Source organism: Lissotriton helveticus, chromosome 2_1 (assembly GCF_964261635.1).
Source record: "Lissotriton helveticus chromosome 2_1, aLisHel1.1, whole genome shotgun sequence".
NCBI classification, from domain to species: domain Eukaryota; kingdom Metazoa; phylum Chordata; class Amphibia; order Caudata; family Salamandridae; genus Lissotriton; species Lissotriton helveticus.
Genome location: NC_136059.1, coordinates 1,028,665,357 through 1,028,679,958, shown reverse-complemented (window position 1 = coordinate 1,028,679,958; position 14,602 = coordinate 1,028,665,357). Strand labels below are relative to the sequence as shown.

The following is a 14,602-nucleotide window of genomic DNA, read 5'->3' as shown; positions in this document are numbered from 1 at the left end:
ATTGCTTTCATTTCCTGTTCCTAGCTCAATTTCATAGTCATACAGTCAAAATGTTTGCTCACATTTTCTGGCATAACATCTCTTTGTTAAAAATATGTTACCTTGACTCTAGTTAATTAGCTAATTGGTCTTCCATATATTTTGCATGCATTACCTTAAATCACAAGCCCATGTTACAGACCTGTAAATGTGAGTCTTCTACTTCTATTCCCTTTTTTGCATTAGGACCTCATGAGCTCTTACCAACTTCCCTTTCACCACCAGTTTCTATAGTGAATCCTGGAACTGCACCAATAAGGTCCTGTCAGTTGCATTCCAGGCTCCTTCAACAGCACAGACTGAGTCCCATATTGCCCCATGTGTATATATATCTTACATTTTCTAGTGATAACCCTGCTCTTTCTTCCAACTTTCCAAGTTAGCCCAGTCCTATAACTTTCATAACTTTGCATCTCGTATTCTCCAGTGCGCAATTGGCAATTATGTATATCTGGAAGAGGTCCAAGACGTGTTTTGCTTGTCTGCAACGGCTTTGAGCTTGCGAAGCCTGCATTTCCCCTGTAAAAATATGTTTGTGATAGTCTTAAATATTGTTAGTTCAGAGTTGGTAAAGGAGAATCAACTTCTAAGTGCATTCATTTTATAATTCCTGATTCCTCATTTATCCATATTGATGCTACTGCAGTCGGTACAATGAACGAATAGCGACTTGTTGGTGGCTAAAGATGTGTTCGAAAAGACTATGATTAGGCTCTACTTTTTAGATCTGCCTTTGAAGTGCAGCTGTCTGCCTGACCTTTTGTAAACATTTCTTCAAAATATACTTAGAGATGGCGTTGGCTCTGTCAGAAAGAGTTTTTCTGTTCCAACTCGTGGTACTGGCTGTTCGGTGAATCATACCATGTCTTGTGAACTGCTTGCATTAAATGCTGGAGGGGCTATTTTGCATTTCAAAAGCACACTGAATCTCCACACCTGAAAACTTTTTCAACTAGAATCATTGAATGGAGAAAGCAGTCTTGTTTTTTACATTTTTTCACTGTGGGAATTTATAATGGTTTAGTCAAGACTCAAGTTGCAAGACAGTCCTACTGGATTTTTCCTCTTATGTCTCTTTTCTGGCAGATGATGTGTTTGACAGGACTAGTTGTGCTAGGCAAGATCCTGGTTAGACTTTCCAATTGTCTTTTATTATTTTGTTTTTAATGTTTTCTGAGAACACCCAAAAAGAGTGAATTGGCATCGAAAACCATGCCCTTGTTTGAATATTTGCATCTACATGATATGTATGCAACTACCAATGCATATCTACTGACAAAGGACGCCATTGGTGGAACCATTCCCAGATTCCCCTTACAGCCCGGCTACCAGTGGGCCTTAAACCTGAGACTTGATGTGACTCCAAAAAACCGAACATTTATAGAAGTAATAGAGCAGCAGGACCTACACCATCCGAAGGACCTTATTTTGGCCGAACGCGTGGCTGGGATTCTGAGGTGTTGGGGCCTGTTTCCCAAGAAGGCTGTGTCGACTGTGACAGAAAGGTGCTGCCACCTCTGTTTGAGAGCTGGTTTGCCGGCTTTTAGCACACGAAGGCGACAAGCAAAATCTATGCTAGCGATAATCAGGATCGCATTACCGCAGCGCTTAGAACACTAGAAGCCCGCCGCGCGCATTTATCCTCTGCTTCCAAATCATATTAGGCAACTGAGCAGAGCCTGGGAAATGATTTGTCCTGCATTTGCTATTAATGCCTCTCAATTCATTTTTATTGAGCTAATTAAACTGGGAGCAATATTTCAAGTGCGGATTGTTTCTTACATTATTGAATTGGCTAGCATATTATTGCATTAGGAATTACGATGAATAAGACTCTTACTCATAGCCAGAGATGGAGAATGACAGAGAAGGCGGAATATGGAAGAGTGTTTTGATTCAAAATATTGCTTCCGACACGGTGCCGGGCTCACGCGAAAGAAATCCAGCACACCTGCTCATGACGAACTAGTTCTAGATGTTGGGAGAAAGAAAACATTGTTGCAAGGGTGCCTATTATTACCACCATTCCATAGAGAGACAGATAGCACAAGGAGCGGGAAGGTGTTGTAGGTGTGTAGCCAATGGGCCTACTAGCCTTCCTCTCTCGGCCATTTCAGATGCAAAAGAGCCGGAAGTAGCATAACAAATACATAGGTATGAAAGCATGCGCACTAGTGTGAAAAGACCGATGCAGCCACGCTCATTGTTAGGAGTGAAAAATCTCTGGCTAATGACACCCTGTTCACCATGGAGTGTGCTATAGCCGATATTATATCAGTTTACTATAAGATATGATACAAATTTGATCAGTTATGTGATGGGGTGGATGGTTGAGGAGAACTTTTTTTTGTACCATAGAAGCCCACGTTCTGGGATTGACCAACACACATTGGCTAGCAGATGTGACATAAAGCAGACCTTGCCCTTACTTGCAGACCCCAATCAACTTAAAATTGTGTCCCCTTGTTGCATCCTTCACCATTCCACAGTTTGGAATGTACTAATGAGGGGCTTAAGAAATGCAAAGAAGCAGCTGCAGAAAACAAGCCGAGTCTGTAATCCTCTCGTACTTCCGGTTCATGCCGCTGGCTTCCTGGCGGCCAGGAACAGGAGCAGCAAGAGCAGAGCCACGGGTTGCAGATGCTAACTCTGTCTACCTGAAATCGACATGTATGAAGGAGTCTTAACCCCTTGCATGCTGATGACAGCCCCCGGCCGTCATGCATCACGGTGGGTGTGTGCTCATGACGGCTGGGGGCCGTCATGAACCCGCCCACTCTTCAAAACGGCCGCACAGCGTGAAAATTCGCGCCGCATGCAAGGGGTTAAAATGTTGGCTGTTCAGTTTGTGAAAACTAGTGTCCAGTCCTCACGTAAGGACTGTCAGAATTTTTACCAGCCAGTATTATAGCCTGGTCATGCTCAGGGCTGGAGGTGGGTTGAATGGAGTCTAAAATGCATGCGTGCTTATATTCTTATACCCCAGACCCCTTCTTTTCAGTGCTGAGGGATCAACACCACCCTTTTGAGGCCAACGAATGCAACACCAGACTATACTCCTAAAGATTTCCTGTATAACTGCGCTATTAATGGATTAAATTATAATATTATTTTTTGCTATACTTTTGGGAAATTATCTAAGTGTCTACAATGCTGACCTCCCTAGCCGTTTTTCCTATGCATGAAGGATGGAGCTAGGTTTCCAGCTCTTTACGCATCAGCAAATCTCAGTTATGCATCTACATGTGCCCAGCATTCCCTGTCCATTGTCAGGAATTGACCATTGCACTGTTTTCTCCCACAGGCCCACCCACGACAAACCTGAGCACCACCAACCTCACAGTAATGGAATACAGCAATGCCACCATATTCTGTGACACATCTGGGCTTCCCCTTCCAAATGTGTCCTGGTCTATTTCTCATCTTGTTTCCAAAACTGTGGTAAGTTTCTCTCGGATTATATGATTTAAATATTTTTGCATACTTTCTCTAATGATAAAACGATTGCAATTAGCATATTTACTCCTTGTAAGCAGCTACAGCAATTGCTAAAATTATGTTACCGTGTTGGCCTCAAGTCATGTAATACTGTTCCCTGATGATATTTCATGCACAAGCACCTCATCATCTGGGACCCCTATCGCCACTGAGATTGGTAGTTGCCGTACAGTTTCTGGTTAGCAGAAGTTTAGAATCTGTGAGAAACTCTACATGGCTTTGCACCAGCCCTGCCATTTGTGTTCTGAAAGCAGAAGTGAAGTAGAAATTCGGTCACTGAATGCGTTCCTATGGGACGCAATAGATAAGAATCACGATAAAGACTAGTGGATGAACAATCATTAGAAAGGAGATTTGTATTCATTCATACATAGGCTCTTGAAGTAATGGCAAACCTCCAAGAGGCCAGAATTTGAAGATGAGGTGGTACGCAATTAAGGTCGCCACCAGTCGTGGCTGCTGCCGGTAAGAGCGGTGGGGCAGTGGAGCCGGCTGGGGGGGAGGGGGGATTTCAAGAGGCGACCACGAGGAAAAATTGATTATTTATTTAATTTCCCCTTGTTGTTGTCCCTCAAAATCCCCCTCCCCTCCCCCCTCAACCCACCTCACCGTTCTTACCTGCAGCGGCCAGTGTCATCAATTTGAACGTAGAACAGATTTACATCTGGTGGAAAATTTTGAGATGGTACAGTATGCCAGGTTATAAACAGTTAAATATGACAACACCTGGCCCTGAAATCTGACAAAATGTATATGGTGGGTTAGGTGACCAGAAATTGCTTTGGTAATTACAACAAGTAATAGTGGATTGTTAGTCATGGTTACACAGAAGGCATTGCTCCGTCCAGGATGCTCAATGCCACTCGCATGTGAGTATGCACAGTTTTCGAGGCAGGAAGGCATGTGACACAGGTGCATCAGGTTAGCATTAATGGGTGGCCCATTAAGGACAATTGTCTGCTATGGGTACTACTGTGCAGTGGTATATTCTAGTGGAGTACCCGTGTCTGATTCAAAACACAACATGGTAAATAACAAACACTCCTCTCTTTGGCAAAGATGATCAGAGTTTTTTTAATAGGCAATGTAGGATTTGGATTCATACTTATCTTACCTTAAGTGTTATGCATTGCTAGAGGGAAACCTGTCAACAGCCTGGTCCTCACCATGTAATCAAGTTTAAGTTTAAGTTTAATAGTTTATAAAGCGCTCACCTCACCCTGGGGCATCGCGGCGCTATCCAGACAAGACAACCTGCCTAAAGGGGAAGATACAAAAATAATCCAAGTTTAAAATAAACAAGCTTTCAACTGTTTCCTAAAACCGTTGTTGATCGTTGTAGTACGAAGTCCCAGTGGAAGTTGGTTCCAGTACTTGGGTGCCAGGTACGAGAAGGCTTTTTCTCCCGTCCTGACCAGTCGAATACGCGGGGACTGTAGCAAATGCTGAGTTGTAGATCTCAGATGCCTACTTGGGGTATATTTCCGTATTTTGTTCCGTAGGTACACTGGGCCAATCACATTGACTGCCTTGAAGGTCAGGCAACAGATCTTAAAGAATTACCTCGTTTTTTACTGTCAGCCAATGAAGTTTCCTCAACAGTGGCGCTGAAGGAGAACCCGCCGGTTGTTTGAGAATCATTCTGGCGGCGGTGTTCTGCACCACCTGTAGCTTAGCCAGAAGCGTCTCCCCGACTTCTGCAAGTAGGGCATTCCCATAGTCCAATCGTGAGGTGACCATTGCTTGAACTAGGGTTCTCCGATGATGGAGCGAAATGTAAGGAAATATTTTCCTCACAAGTCGGAAACCTGGAAGGAGACTTCATAACAGGAAGAGTAGACATTTTGAATGTAAATCTTTGCAATGTGTGGTCCTAAACAGAGAAGGTTCAGAGAACAAGATGGTATCATAAGGGAATAGGAATGACTGTCGTTGATTTTGCTATTGGCAAAGTGTGAGGCAAGGAATTTTCACTTGCTTTAACCAGACATCTGAGAAGATATCTCTGCAAAGGCTGTGCTTCCTTAGCTACACTTAGCACTGGATGAGTAAATTATTGTTTTCGTGCATGCTGAATCATTGCACCACCAAACCACTTGTTCAGATGTGGCAATAAGGGTGGTGGGATAAACACCTGAAATTTATTGAGATTTAGGCTGATTTGTTTGCATTGTGGACCATTCAAATGTTTGCATCCCTCTTGCACTCTGCAGGTAGATACAAATAAGCGCCCTGCCTCTTTGCAACTGAAGAACATCTCATCTCAGGATAATTCAAAGAGGATCTCATGTATGGCAGAAAACATCGTGGGCGAGGACCAAAGCTCGGTGGAGCTGGTGGTGCACTGTAAGTAAACATCTGAGTAATCAATTTATCAATCTCCAAGCGAGTGCTATTTCCTAAGACTACCAAAGTAAGGTTCCTATTTAGAAGAAATATAATTTGTGAACCTTTACCAATGTTTTAGGCTTCATAATAAGGCTTCCTATAGTGTTTCTGCATCACGCAAGTAAGCAAGATACTTAGTTTAAGTGGCTTAGATTGTACTTGTAGTTTGCTTATTGACTAAAACTAGGTGGCTGGGTCATCTAATGAAGTTATTTTATGTTAGTTTGCATAGTGCAAACTACTAAGGCCTTGTGGTGCTTGGGGCTCTGTCAAGGGTGCAGTTTTGAGTGGAAACAGTGTTCCCTGCAGAACAGAGTCTGATTTGTTGGATGGTTTACTTTGTCCCAATGTCTGTTTCTCCCCATCCTTGGCTTGGTGTCTTCCTAAACCAAATATAGGTACTCTGTCCCTGTCCCGTATGTTTCCCAGTCCCATGCCAGTCTGCAGATATAGGTTGGCCTAACAACTTTTCTCTTATTTACTAGCCTTGGCTAACTAGGAAACATTATTGGTTCCATATAAGGATTCGGAAACTGGTACCTGAAGTATCTTATATGATACTCGTATTTTTCAACTTAGTTCATGAAAAAAAAACTCTTTTCAAAAAGAAAAGATGCAGACTCTCTTGGGACTGTAAGTGCAGATTCTGTGAGGCTTTCCAGATGAAATTCCTTCTATCTAGAATGCATTTAATTGGAGGTAGCTGTGAACTCTTTCCATTTATTCTTCTTGTTATTTTTATTTTTCATTTCATTTTTAGTACCATGATTGTTATCATAATTTCACAATTATTATTATGTTTGCAATTCTTTTAGAGTTGTTTAGTGTTTTAATATTGCTATTTGTTTGTGTTTTATGATGATTGCTTTAGAATTGGTAGTTATTTGTTTCAGTGTTGTACTATTAGTGTTGTTGTACTACTGTTATTATTGTAATGCTGTTGTTATGATTTTGTTGTAGTCTTGTTGTTTTCATTACCTTTTTAGACCACTACTCCTGCAGTGATAGTGATAATGCTGTTTGGTGTATTATTCGGCTTTCCAGGAAGTGCTTCTGTGGAATGCATGATTAGTTTACACCTGGAAAGTACACGCAATCATTACACTGTTTGTCAAATTCAATTCTTTATCCATATATGCATTCTATACAAAAGCAATTTGTTTACCGCTTGTTCCATACCATTGTCTTAGCTAGTAGGGCATGCTCTAATATGATATACACAGGTTTCCAATGCTTGTTCTTTAATTGAAAATAATTAATTATTATTATTATTATCATTTATTATTCATATGGCTCACGAATCATCCCCGGGGGGATCTCTCGGCGCCCGGGATGCCGACAGTACTGTTAAAAGTCGATACACTAGGATAACCAAGTTTTTAATTTTCTCTTCAAGGTCATAAATGCAGGACAGAGCCGCAGATCTTCTGGTAGTGCGTTCCAGTATGGCCTTTTTAATTCTAGGAATCTGGAGGATCTTATGGCCACTAGATCTCAACCGGCGGGTCGGGGTGTACCATAATAATTTTCTCCTCCGGTATTCTGGTCCTAGACCAGCCAGAGCTTTGAAAACAAGACAAAGGAGCTTGAAAACAGCTCTTTTCCTCATTGGCAGCCAATGCAGCTCGTTCAACAATGGGGCAGAGGGGGTACGTGGAGGTTTATTGAGAGCAAGGCAGGCAGCCGTATTTTGTATGACTTGTAATTGACTACAAAAAGTAATTTATTGTATTTCTCAATTATTTAATTTAATTTATTAAAGGATAAAGACAAGCATTAGGATAGGAACACATTTATCACCTTTTAACATTTAGGGCCCGATTTCTATTTTGGTGGGCGGAGGATAAGTCCGTCAGGGCAATGGAGTGTCCTCCGGCCAAAAATAAATGCCCCCTCTCCATGGCGAGAAGGGCAGCCGCGGCCGCTAGTGGGAATACCTGCCTGGCGGTGATGTGGGGACGGGGAAGGGCAGGGTGGGGGGTAGTAATGTATGGATTATGGACCGTTTATTATAAAAATAACTTATCCTAGGCAACTAAAAGGTCCTATATGGATGACAGGTGCTATAGTGACAAAAATACTTGTAGCCTAACACAAATAACCCTCATGTAGTGCACATTAGATACATGTATTAACAATAGACATCAAAGTGATATTCATGGTTCATTTATTAAAAACACAGAGATTATTCAATCACAGTACTAACATAATAAAAAAGATTGTGTTAAAAAATATTTTTCCAAATAATCATATTCCAAATAACAGTCATGTCAATTTATACACATGATAATAAAAAGATTTTTAACAATACAGCAAATCAAACAAGTGGTGTTAGCGATATGTCTCTACGCGCGTTTCGGCGTATTCACGCCTTCTTATGGAGAACCACTCGACTTTTCTAAAAAAGAATAAAATGTATTTATATCTATGTTACATATATATATTTACAGTTGTTTGTGCACTACATTTACAATCTATCGGCTACATTTCTAAAGGTTCTGAGGTTCTAAGGCATTTTGCTAAGATAGCTGGCTGTTATCGATCAAAATTCAGTTTCTTTTCCATGTATATACATTGAAATTATTAAACATCTCTATCACATTAGGTATCTGATATTATAACCAGTCAGTTATTATTTTAAAATAGCTAATATGTTAACAGATCCATTATAAGATATTACCTTCCGATTAAGCAGTTTTATGCTCCCAGTGCTGGTCGACGGAAAGGGGAATCGCGATGCATTAAATTATTTAAATCATGCATCGCTTAGAATGCCCAAATCATCGAGTGGGGCGTTCCAACTCATTACGTGTGCATCTTGGTTTTCCCTGTCTCATGTAGATATATATCGAGGATTAGGAGGTTATCCATGCCCCTTTCCGTCGACCAGCACTGGGAGCATAAAACTGCTTAATCGGAAGGTAATATCTTATAATGGATCTGTTAACATATTAGCTATTTCTAATAAAATGAACTGAACTTCATTAGTAAGACTGTTTAAAACTTAAATGATCCGAACACTTTAGCGTCATTTTATCTTGTTTCCTTAGGATCCACCCTACCCATTGCTAAGAAGTATTCGCTTAATCCTTATGAAAATTGAATGCAGATGCGATATCGCTATTTATGCGGTATCCTCTAGAAGATGGTTAGTACTTAATATAGATTCTCTAAGTATAAACATGAGGCAGCGCCAATTTTTACTTTACTCTCGAAGAAGTAACTAGAAAATACACTAAACATAAATATATTTTTCTTTGCAGTGTATATTTTACTAGATAATACCGCACAACGCTATCTAATAGATCAATCGCACCATATTTGGTGAATCTACGAATATCAGGAAATAAAACTCAGAGTGGCGCGATTGTTAAAATTAAGGTAACCATATGGGGTTAAAGAAAAATATACTAACCCTAATATTAGAAGTGGATATATATATTTGTTGAACATCGTACCTTATCCCCTATTTTTCTGTAATTATTCCCACTAAAGGATCCAACAGTTTCATTATATACCTGTGCAAAGAACTAGAACCTAAAACCAACTTGATCCATCGACAGAATCTTTTGGGGTAAGAAGCTTGAATAGAATAATAATATCCATAGGTATATATACCTACTAGACGCTTGAGATTAGCTTTATCTGGTTGAAAAACTCTCACAGCTATTTTAAAATAATAACTGACTGGTTATAATATCAGATACCTAATGTGATAGAGATGTTTAATAATTTCAATGTATATACATGGAAAAGAAACTGAATTTTGATCGATAACAGCCAGCTATCTTAGCAAAATGCCTTAGAACCTCAGAACCTTTAGAAATGTAGCCGATAGATTGTAAATGTAGTGCACAAACAACTGTAAATATATATATGTAACATAGATATAAATACATTTTATTCTTTTTTAGAAAAGTCGAGTGGTTCTCCAGAAGAAGGCGTGAATACGCCGAAACGCGCGTAGAGACATATCGCTAACACCACTTGTTTGATTTGCTGTATTGTTAAAAATCTTTTTATTATCATGTGTATAAATTGACATGACTGTTATTTGGAATATGATTATTTGGAAAAATATTTTTTAACACAATCTTTTTTATTATGTTAGTACTGTGATTGAATAATCTCTGTGTTTTTAATAAATGAACCACGAATATCACTTTGATGTCTATTGTTAATACATGTATCTAATGTGCACTACATGAGGGTTATTTGTGTTAGGCTACAAGTATTTTTGTCACTATAGCACCTGTCATCCATATAGGACCTTTTAGTTGCCTAGGATAAGTTATTTTTATAATATTTGTGCCCTGACCTAGGAACTATCTAGTATTATCAGGGGGTCCCTTTTGTTACATGTTGGATTATGGACCGTAACAGGTAAGTAAACATATAAATAAATAAAACAAATTTCGTTGCGCGCACTGCATCGCATTTGGTAATGCAGTGCACGCAACAAAATTTGTTTTATTTATTTATATGTTTACTTACGTGCTAAGGGTCGTAATCCATACATTACTATCACCCACTCTGCCCCTCCCCCTCCCTACGTCACTGCCCGGCAGATACTCCCACTACCGGCCGCAGCTGGAGAAGGGATATCTTTAATATTTTCCTACCTCTTACCCCCAGGGTTTTCATGGAGGCGACGGGCGTAAAAAAAAAGGCTATATATCTGCCCATCTAAATTAGGCAGGTGGGCATATAGCCATTTCTCCGTTTGCCCTTACTCCATCGGGCCGTTGGAGAAGTTAGGGCACGGCGGGGACGGAGTAGTCTCTGCCATTTCCAAACTATGGTCCTCCTGCATCTAAATTTGGCGGGCGGACCAATTTTTTTGGTGGTATGGATACTTATGCACCGTTCCATTGGAGTATCCTTACTACCAATATATAAATCAGGCTGTTAATTTCAATAGAGTTGACGCTATCATTACCTTATAGTGATACAATATAATTTAAATTTCCTATAATTTTAGTTAGAGATGGGTTTCAGGCTAGTGTTATAAAGAAGTAACCTATTATTTCAATCAATTCAAAAAGCAATTAATCTCCATTTAGGATTAGCGTAACTGCTAGTAGTAATGAATATTGTAATTCCATTAGATCAATAATATGATTAGGGAAAAGGTTACCATTATGGTTCAAGTTTAGGGTCAAAGGTAGGGTACGGAAGGAAGTAGGGCAAAAGTAAAGAGGACTAGACAAAAAGCCATTTCAGTTTTATTGTTATGTGGGAAAACTTAAGGAAAGTTGAGGCAAAAATAAAAGTGAATATATGGGGAAGTAAAAGTACTATAACTAAAGACATGCAGCCTTAATGCATGTGCTAACTCGCAGATAGTGTGTTAGGGAATTTGCTGCATAGCAATTTCATTTGAATGAGTGAATTAGTCGGAGAGTGAGGAGGCAAGAATGTAATTCAGTCAGTGTAGTAGTGAGTAGGTTAGCAGGTAAATGAATAAATGAAAAATTTCGTGATTTAGTGAGTAAGTGAGTAAATAAGTGATAGAGAAGAGAGTGAATGAGTAAGGGGTTGAACAAGTGAATGAGCGAGTGAACGTGTGAGTGGGTTTACCAATACAACACAAATTATGGAATTAGCTATTTATGATAGATGCCCCCATTCAGGAAATCACTAATTAACAGTAGTAACAAACCTAGGGCTAGATGTAGGTAAATAGGTTTTACCGATTCTAAAATACCGAATTTTACCAATTCGGTATTTTAGAATCGGTAAATCCTATGTAGGTAATTATTCGGTAAAAATTACCGAATCGTTAAGATTCGGTAATTACCGAATCTGTATTTACCGATTCGGTAATTGCCATTCATTCCTGTGGGTCTGGAGGCCCATAGGAATGAATGTCAATTACCGAATAGGTAAATACCGATTCGGTAAAATAGGGAAATAGTCAAGGGTGACAGGGTGTCACTTTGACACCCTGTTGCACCCCTGAATAGTGCTGGTGTGCACATGTGGCATACATACATGCCCTAAGGGTATGTATGTCTGTCACATGGCACAGGTGTAAATGCACACATTTGCATTTACAGAGGAATTCCTTATTTACCACCAACCAATAGTTGGTGGTAAATAATGAATCCTGTAAGCACAGAAGCTCTGTTTACAGTGCTACCTACATTTCATTTACCAATTCGGTAAATACCGAATCGGTAAATGATGATTCGGTAAATACCGATTCGTTATTTACCGAATCGGTAAAAAAGCCTCCTACATAGGAAAAGTCTATTACCGGTCGGTAACGGCCGAATTCGGCCGTTACCGACCGGTAATAGCCTACCTACATCTAGCCCCTAATGATTTACAAAATAAGCAGAAGTGAATTTTTTTTATTCTAGAACCACAAATCAAAAATAGTTGTTGAATTTGCATACAGTAGGAATTTGAAATCCATAACATATTCAAGTCACATAGAGTGGTATCGGATAATGCACGCTGCCATTGAACAAGATGGGAGGGGAACTGAATGGCAGAATGGAAAAAGTGTGAGTAAAACTGAGGCAGACAGACATCAACATGCATTGACATTGACAATGTGTGTGTCTGTTGCATAGTGCATACACACAGAGGCACACAGGATATAGACACAAATACATGCACATATGAATACTCAGGTTAGTACACATACACACATTGATTCACACAGAGCAGCATAGCTGTAGGAACTCATGGCATGCAGACCACACTTCAGTTTCAGACTAAGAGACACACAGAAAGACAAACTCAGAGGCGTACAAGTATAGGTGCGCGCGCACACACCCACATATCTCAAAGAAATCTACTCATACTGTGACTGACAGGATGCATACAGATTTTCATGAAGCTGGATTGATGGACATATACGTGTATATATAGGTGAATCATTGAAAGCATGAGTGTCAGTTGACCTATGGAGAGATGGGTGGGTGTATGAATGAAGGGGAAAATGGGGTGGATGCAATGGTAGATGGATGAACTGATGTTGGCTGATTGGCTTCAAATATGGTTAAAAAAACATGATGTATTTGTGATGTTGTTATTTGATTTGTTTGTATTTTTAGTGTGCTTAGGGCTTTGATATGTTTCAAACGTTCACATTTTGTTACAGTTTGCATTGCAACAGTGAAGATGAAATAACAAATGATCAACCTTTTCTTCTGGCTAGATTTTTCACAAAAGGTGTGTCTGAATAGCTACACAGGTTGTCATCTTCAGTATCCGTGAGAAAACCCTGTAATAATATGAAATACATCATGTTTAGGTGACTGTGTCAGAAAAAAACCATATAGTGTACATGAAGAAAGTAAAAGACTACATTGTATTTTTAAGGCAAGTTTATGTGAAAGGCAGTCATGCCAATGCAACTGATGCGAGCCCTCATCGTGGCGATTATGGCAGCGCCACTTCTTTAGTATCATGCCCCAGTGAAGTGAAGAAGTCACTACTCCTACAACTTAACTCCACAAATTATACATTCCTCTCGAATAACCAACCACAAAGCCTAGAATTGTGCATGCTTTCTAAATAGATTTGGCATTTAAAACGCTGAAACAAAGGTGAAGGCAAACCTTAAAAGCAAGATCTGGGGGCATATGTAGGTAGCCGTTTGCGATTTGCAAATGCCGAAATTCGCCGAATTTCAGCGTTTGCGAATCGCAAACGGCGTTTTGATATGTAGGTGCCAATTAGCAAAATAAGGAATCGCAAAAATAGCGATTCCTTATTCTGCTTATAGCATTTAAGGAATCGCAATTTTGCGATTCCTTAAATGCTATGTAGGGGTGCTTTAAAAATTGCGATTTTTGCATAAGGAATCGCGAAATACCACCTACTTCAAGTAGGTGGTATTTTGCGATTTCCTTCAAAAATAATTTTTTTTTTTAAATTCAAAGTGCCATGTGGCGCACAGACATGCCTTTATGGCATGTATGTGCACCACATGTACTTACAGGCACATTCCAGGGGTGCAACAGGTGTCCTTTGGACACCCTGGCACCCTTGGAATTGCGATTCTCAAATTGCGATTTTCACACAGTGTATCGCAATTTGAGAATGTATCACCATTCATTCCAATGGGCCTTTTGGCCCATAGGAATGAATGGGACACTCATTCCTTAATTGTGATTCGCAATTTGCTAATCGCAAATAAGGAATGTTAGGGATTCGCAAAAAAATTGCGAATTTTTACCTACATTCCATTTTGCTATTCTCAAATAGCGATTCCTTAAAAATCGCTATTTGGGAATCGCAAAATGGAAATTACCTACATATGCCCCTTGGTCCGAGCCCCACAGGGTGGATGCCAAGATTATCTGTGATAGGCCGAGTGCAGGCAGCATGGTTAGATCATGTCCATATTTCGACCCCAGTGCTGAGGATGTTTCTGTTTTAAGAGCGTTAAGCATAAAGGAAGCTTTATGAATGTCAGGTGTTTCTCCTAAATATGCTGACTCAGCTTAAGCGTTGTGTGCAGTGGTCTCAGGTTCACGTGCAGAAACACTTTCAGATCAAACACCTGTGTAAAATCACCAGCATGTCAGCAGGTGAGTTAGAGCTGCCGGCTCGCGGGCTTTCATTCTGAAAGAAACACACCACTGTTCTCCCCAGGCCCAAACATTGATGTTGGCACACAGCACTTCCCATATTAGCAGGCATGATGGAGGGTAAACCA

The 14,602-nt window shown here is 40.0% G+C and overlaps 1 protein-coding gene across 5 annotated transcripts in view; it reads left to right on the top strand.

Annotated features, from left to right (window-relative positions):
* Positions 1–14,602, top strand: part of NTRK2 (neurotrophic receptor tyrosine kinase 2) — a 590,175-nt gene that overhangs the window by 188,174 nt on the left and 387,399 nt on the right. For all 5 annotated transcript variants that reach the window (XM_078675804.1, XM_078675807.1, XM_078675806.1 and 2 more), the window contains 2 exons: positions 3,344–3,480; positions 5,751–5,883. In XM_078675804.1, the coding sequence (XP_078531930.1) occupies positions 3,344–3,480; positions 5,751–5,883 (270 nt within the window). The remainder of the gene's footprint in view (positions 1–3,343; positions 3,481–5,750; positions 5,884–14,602) is intronic.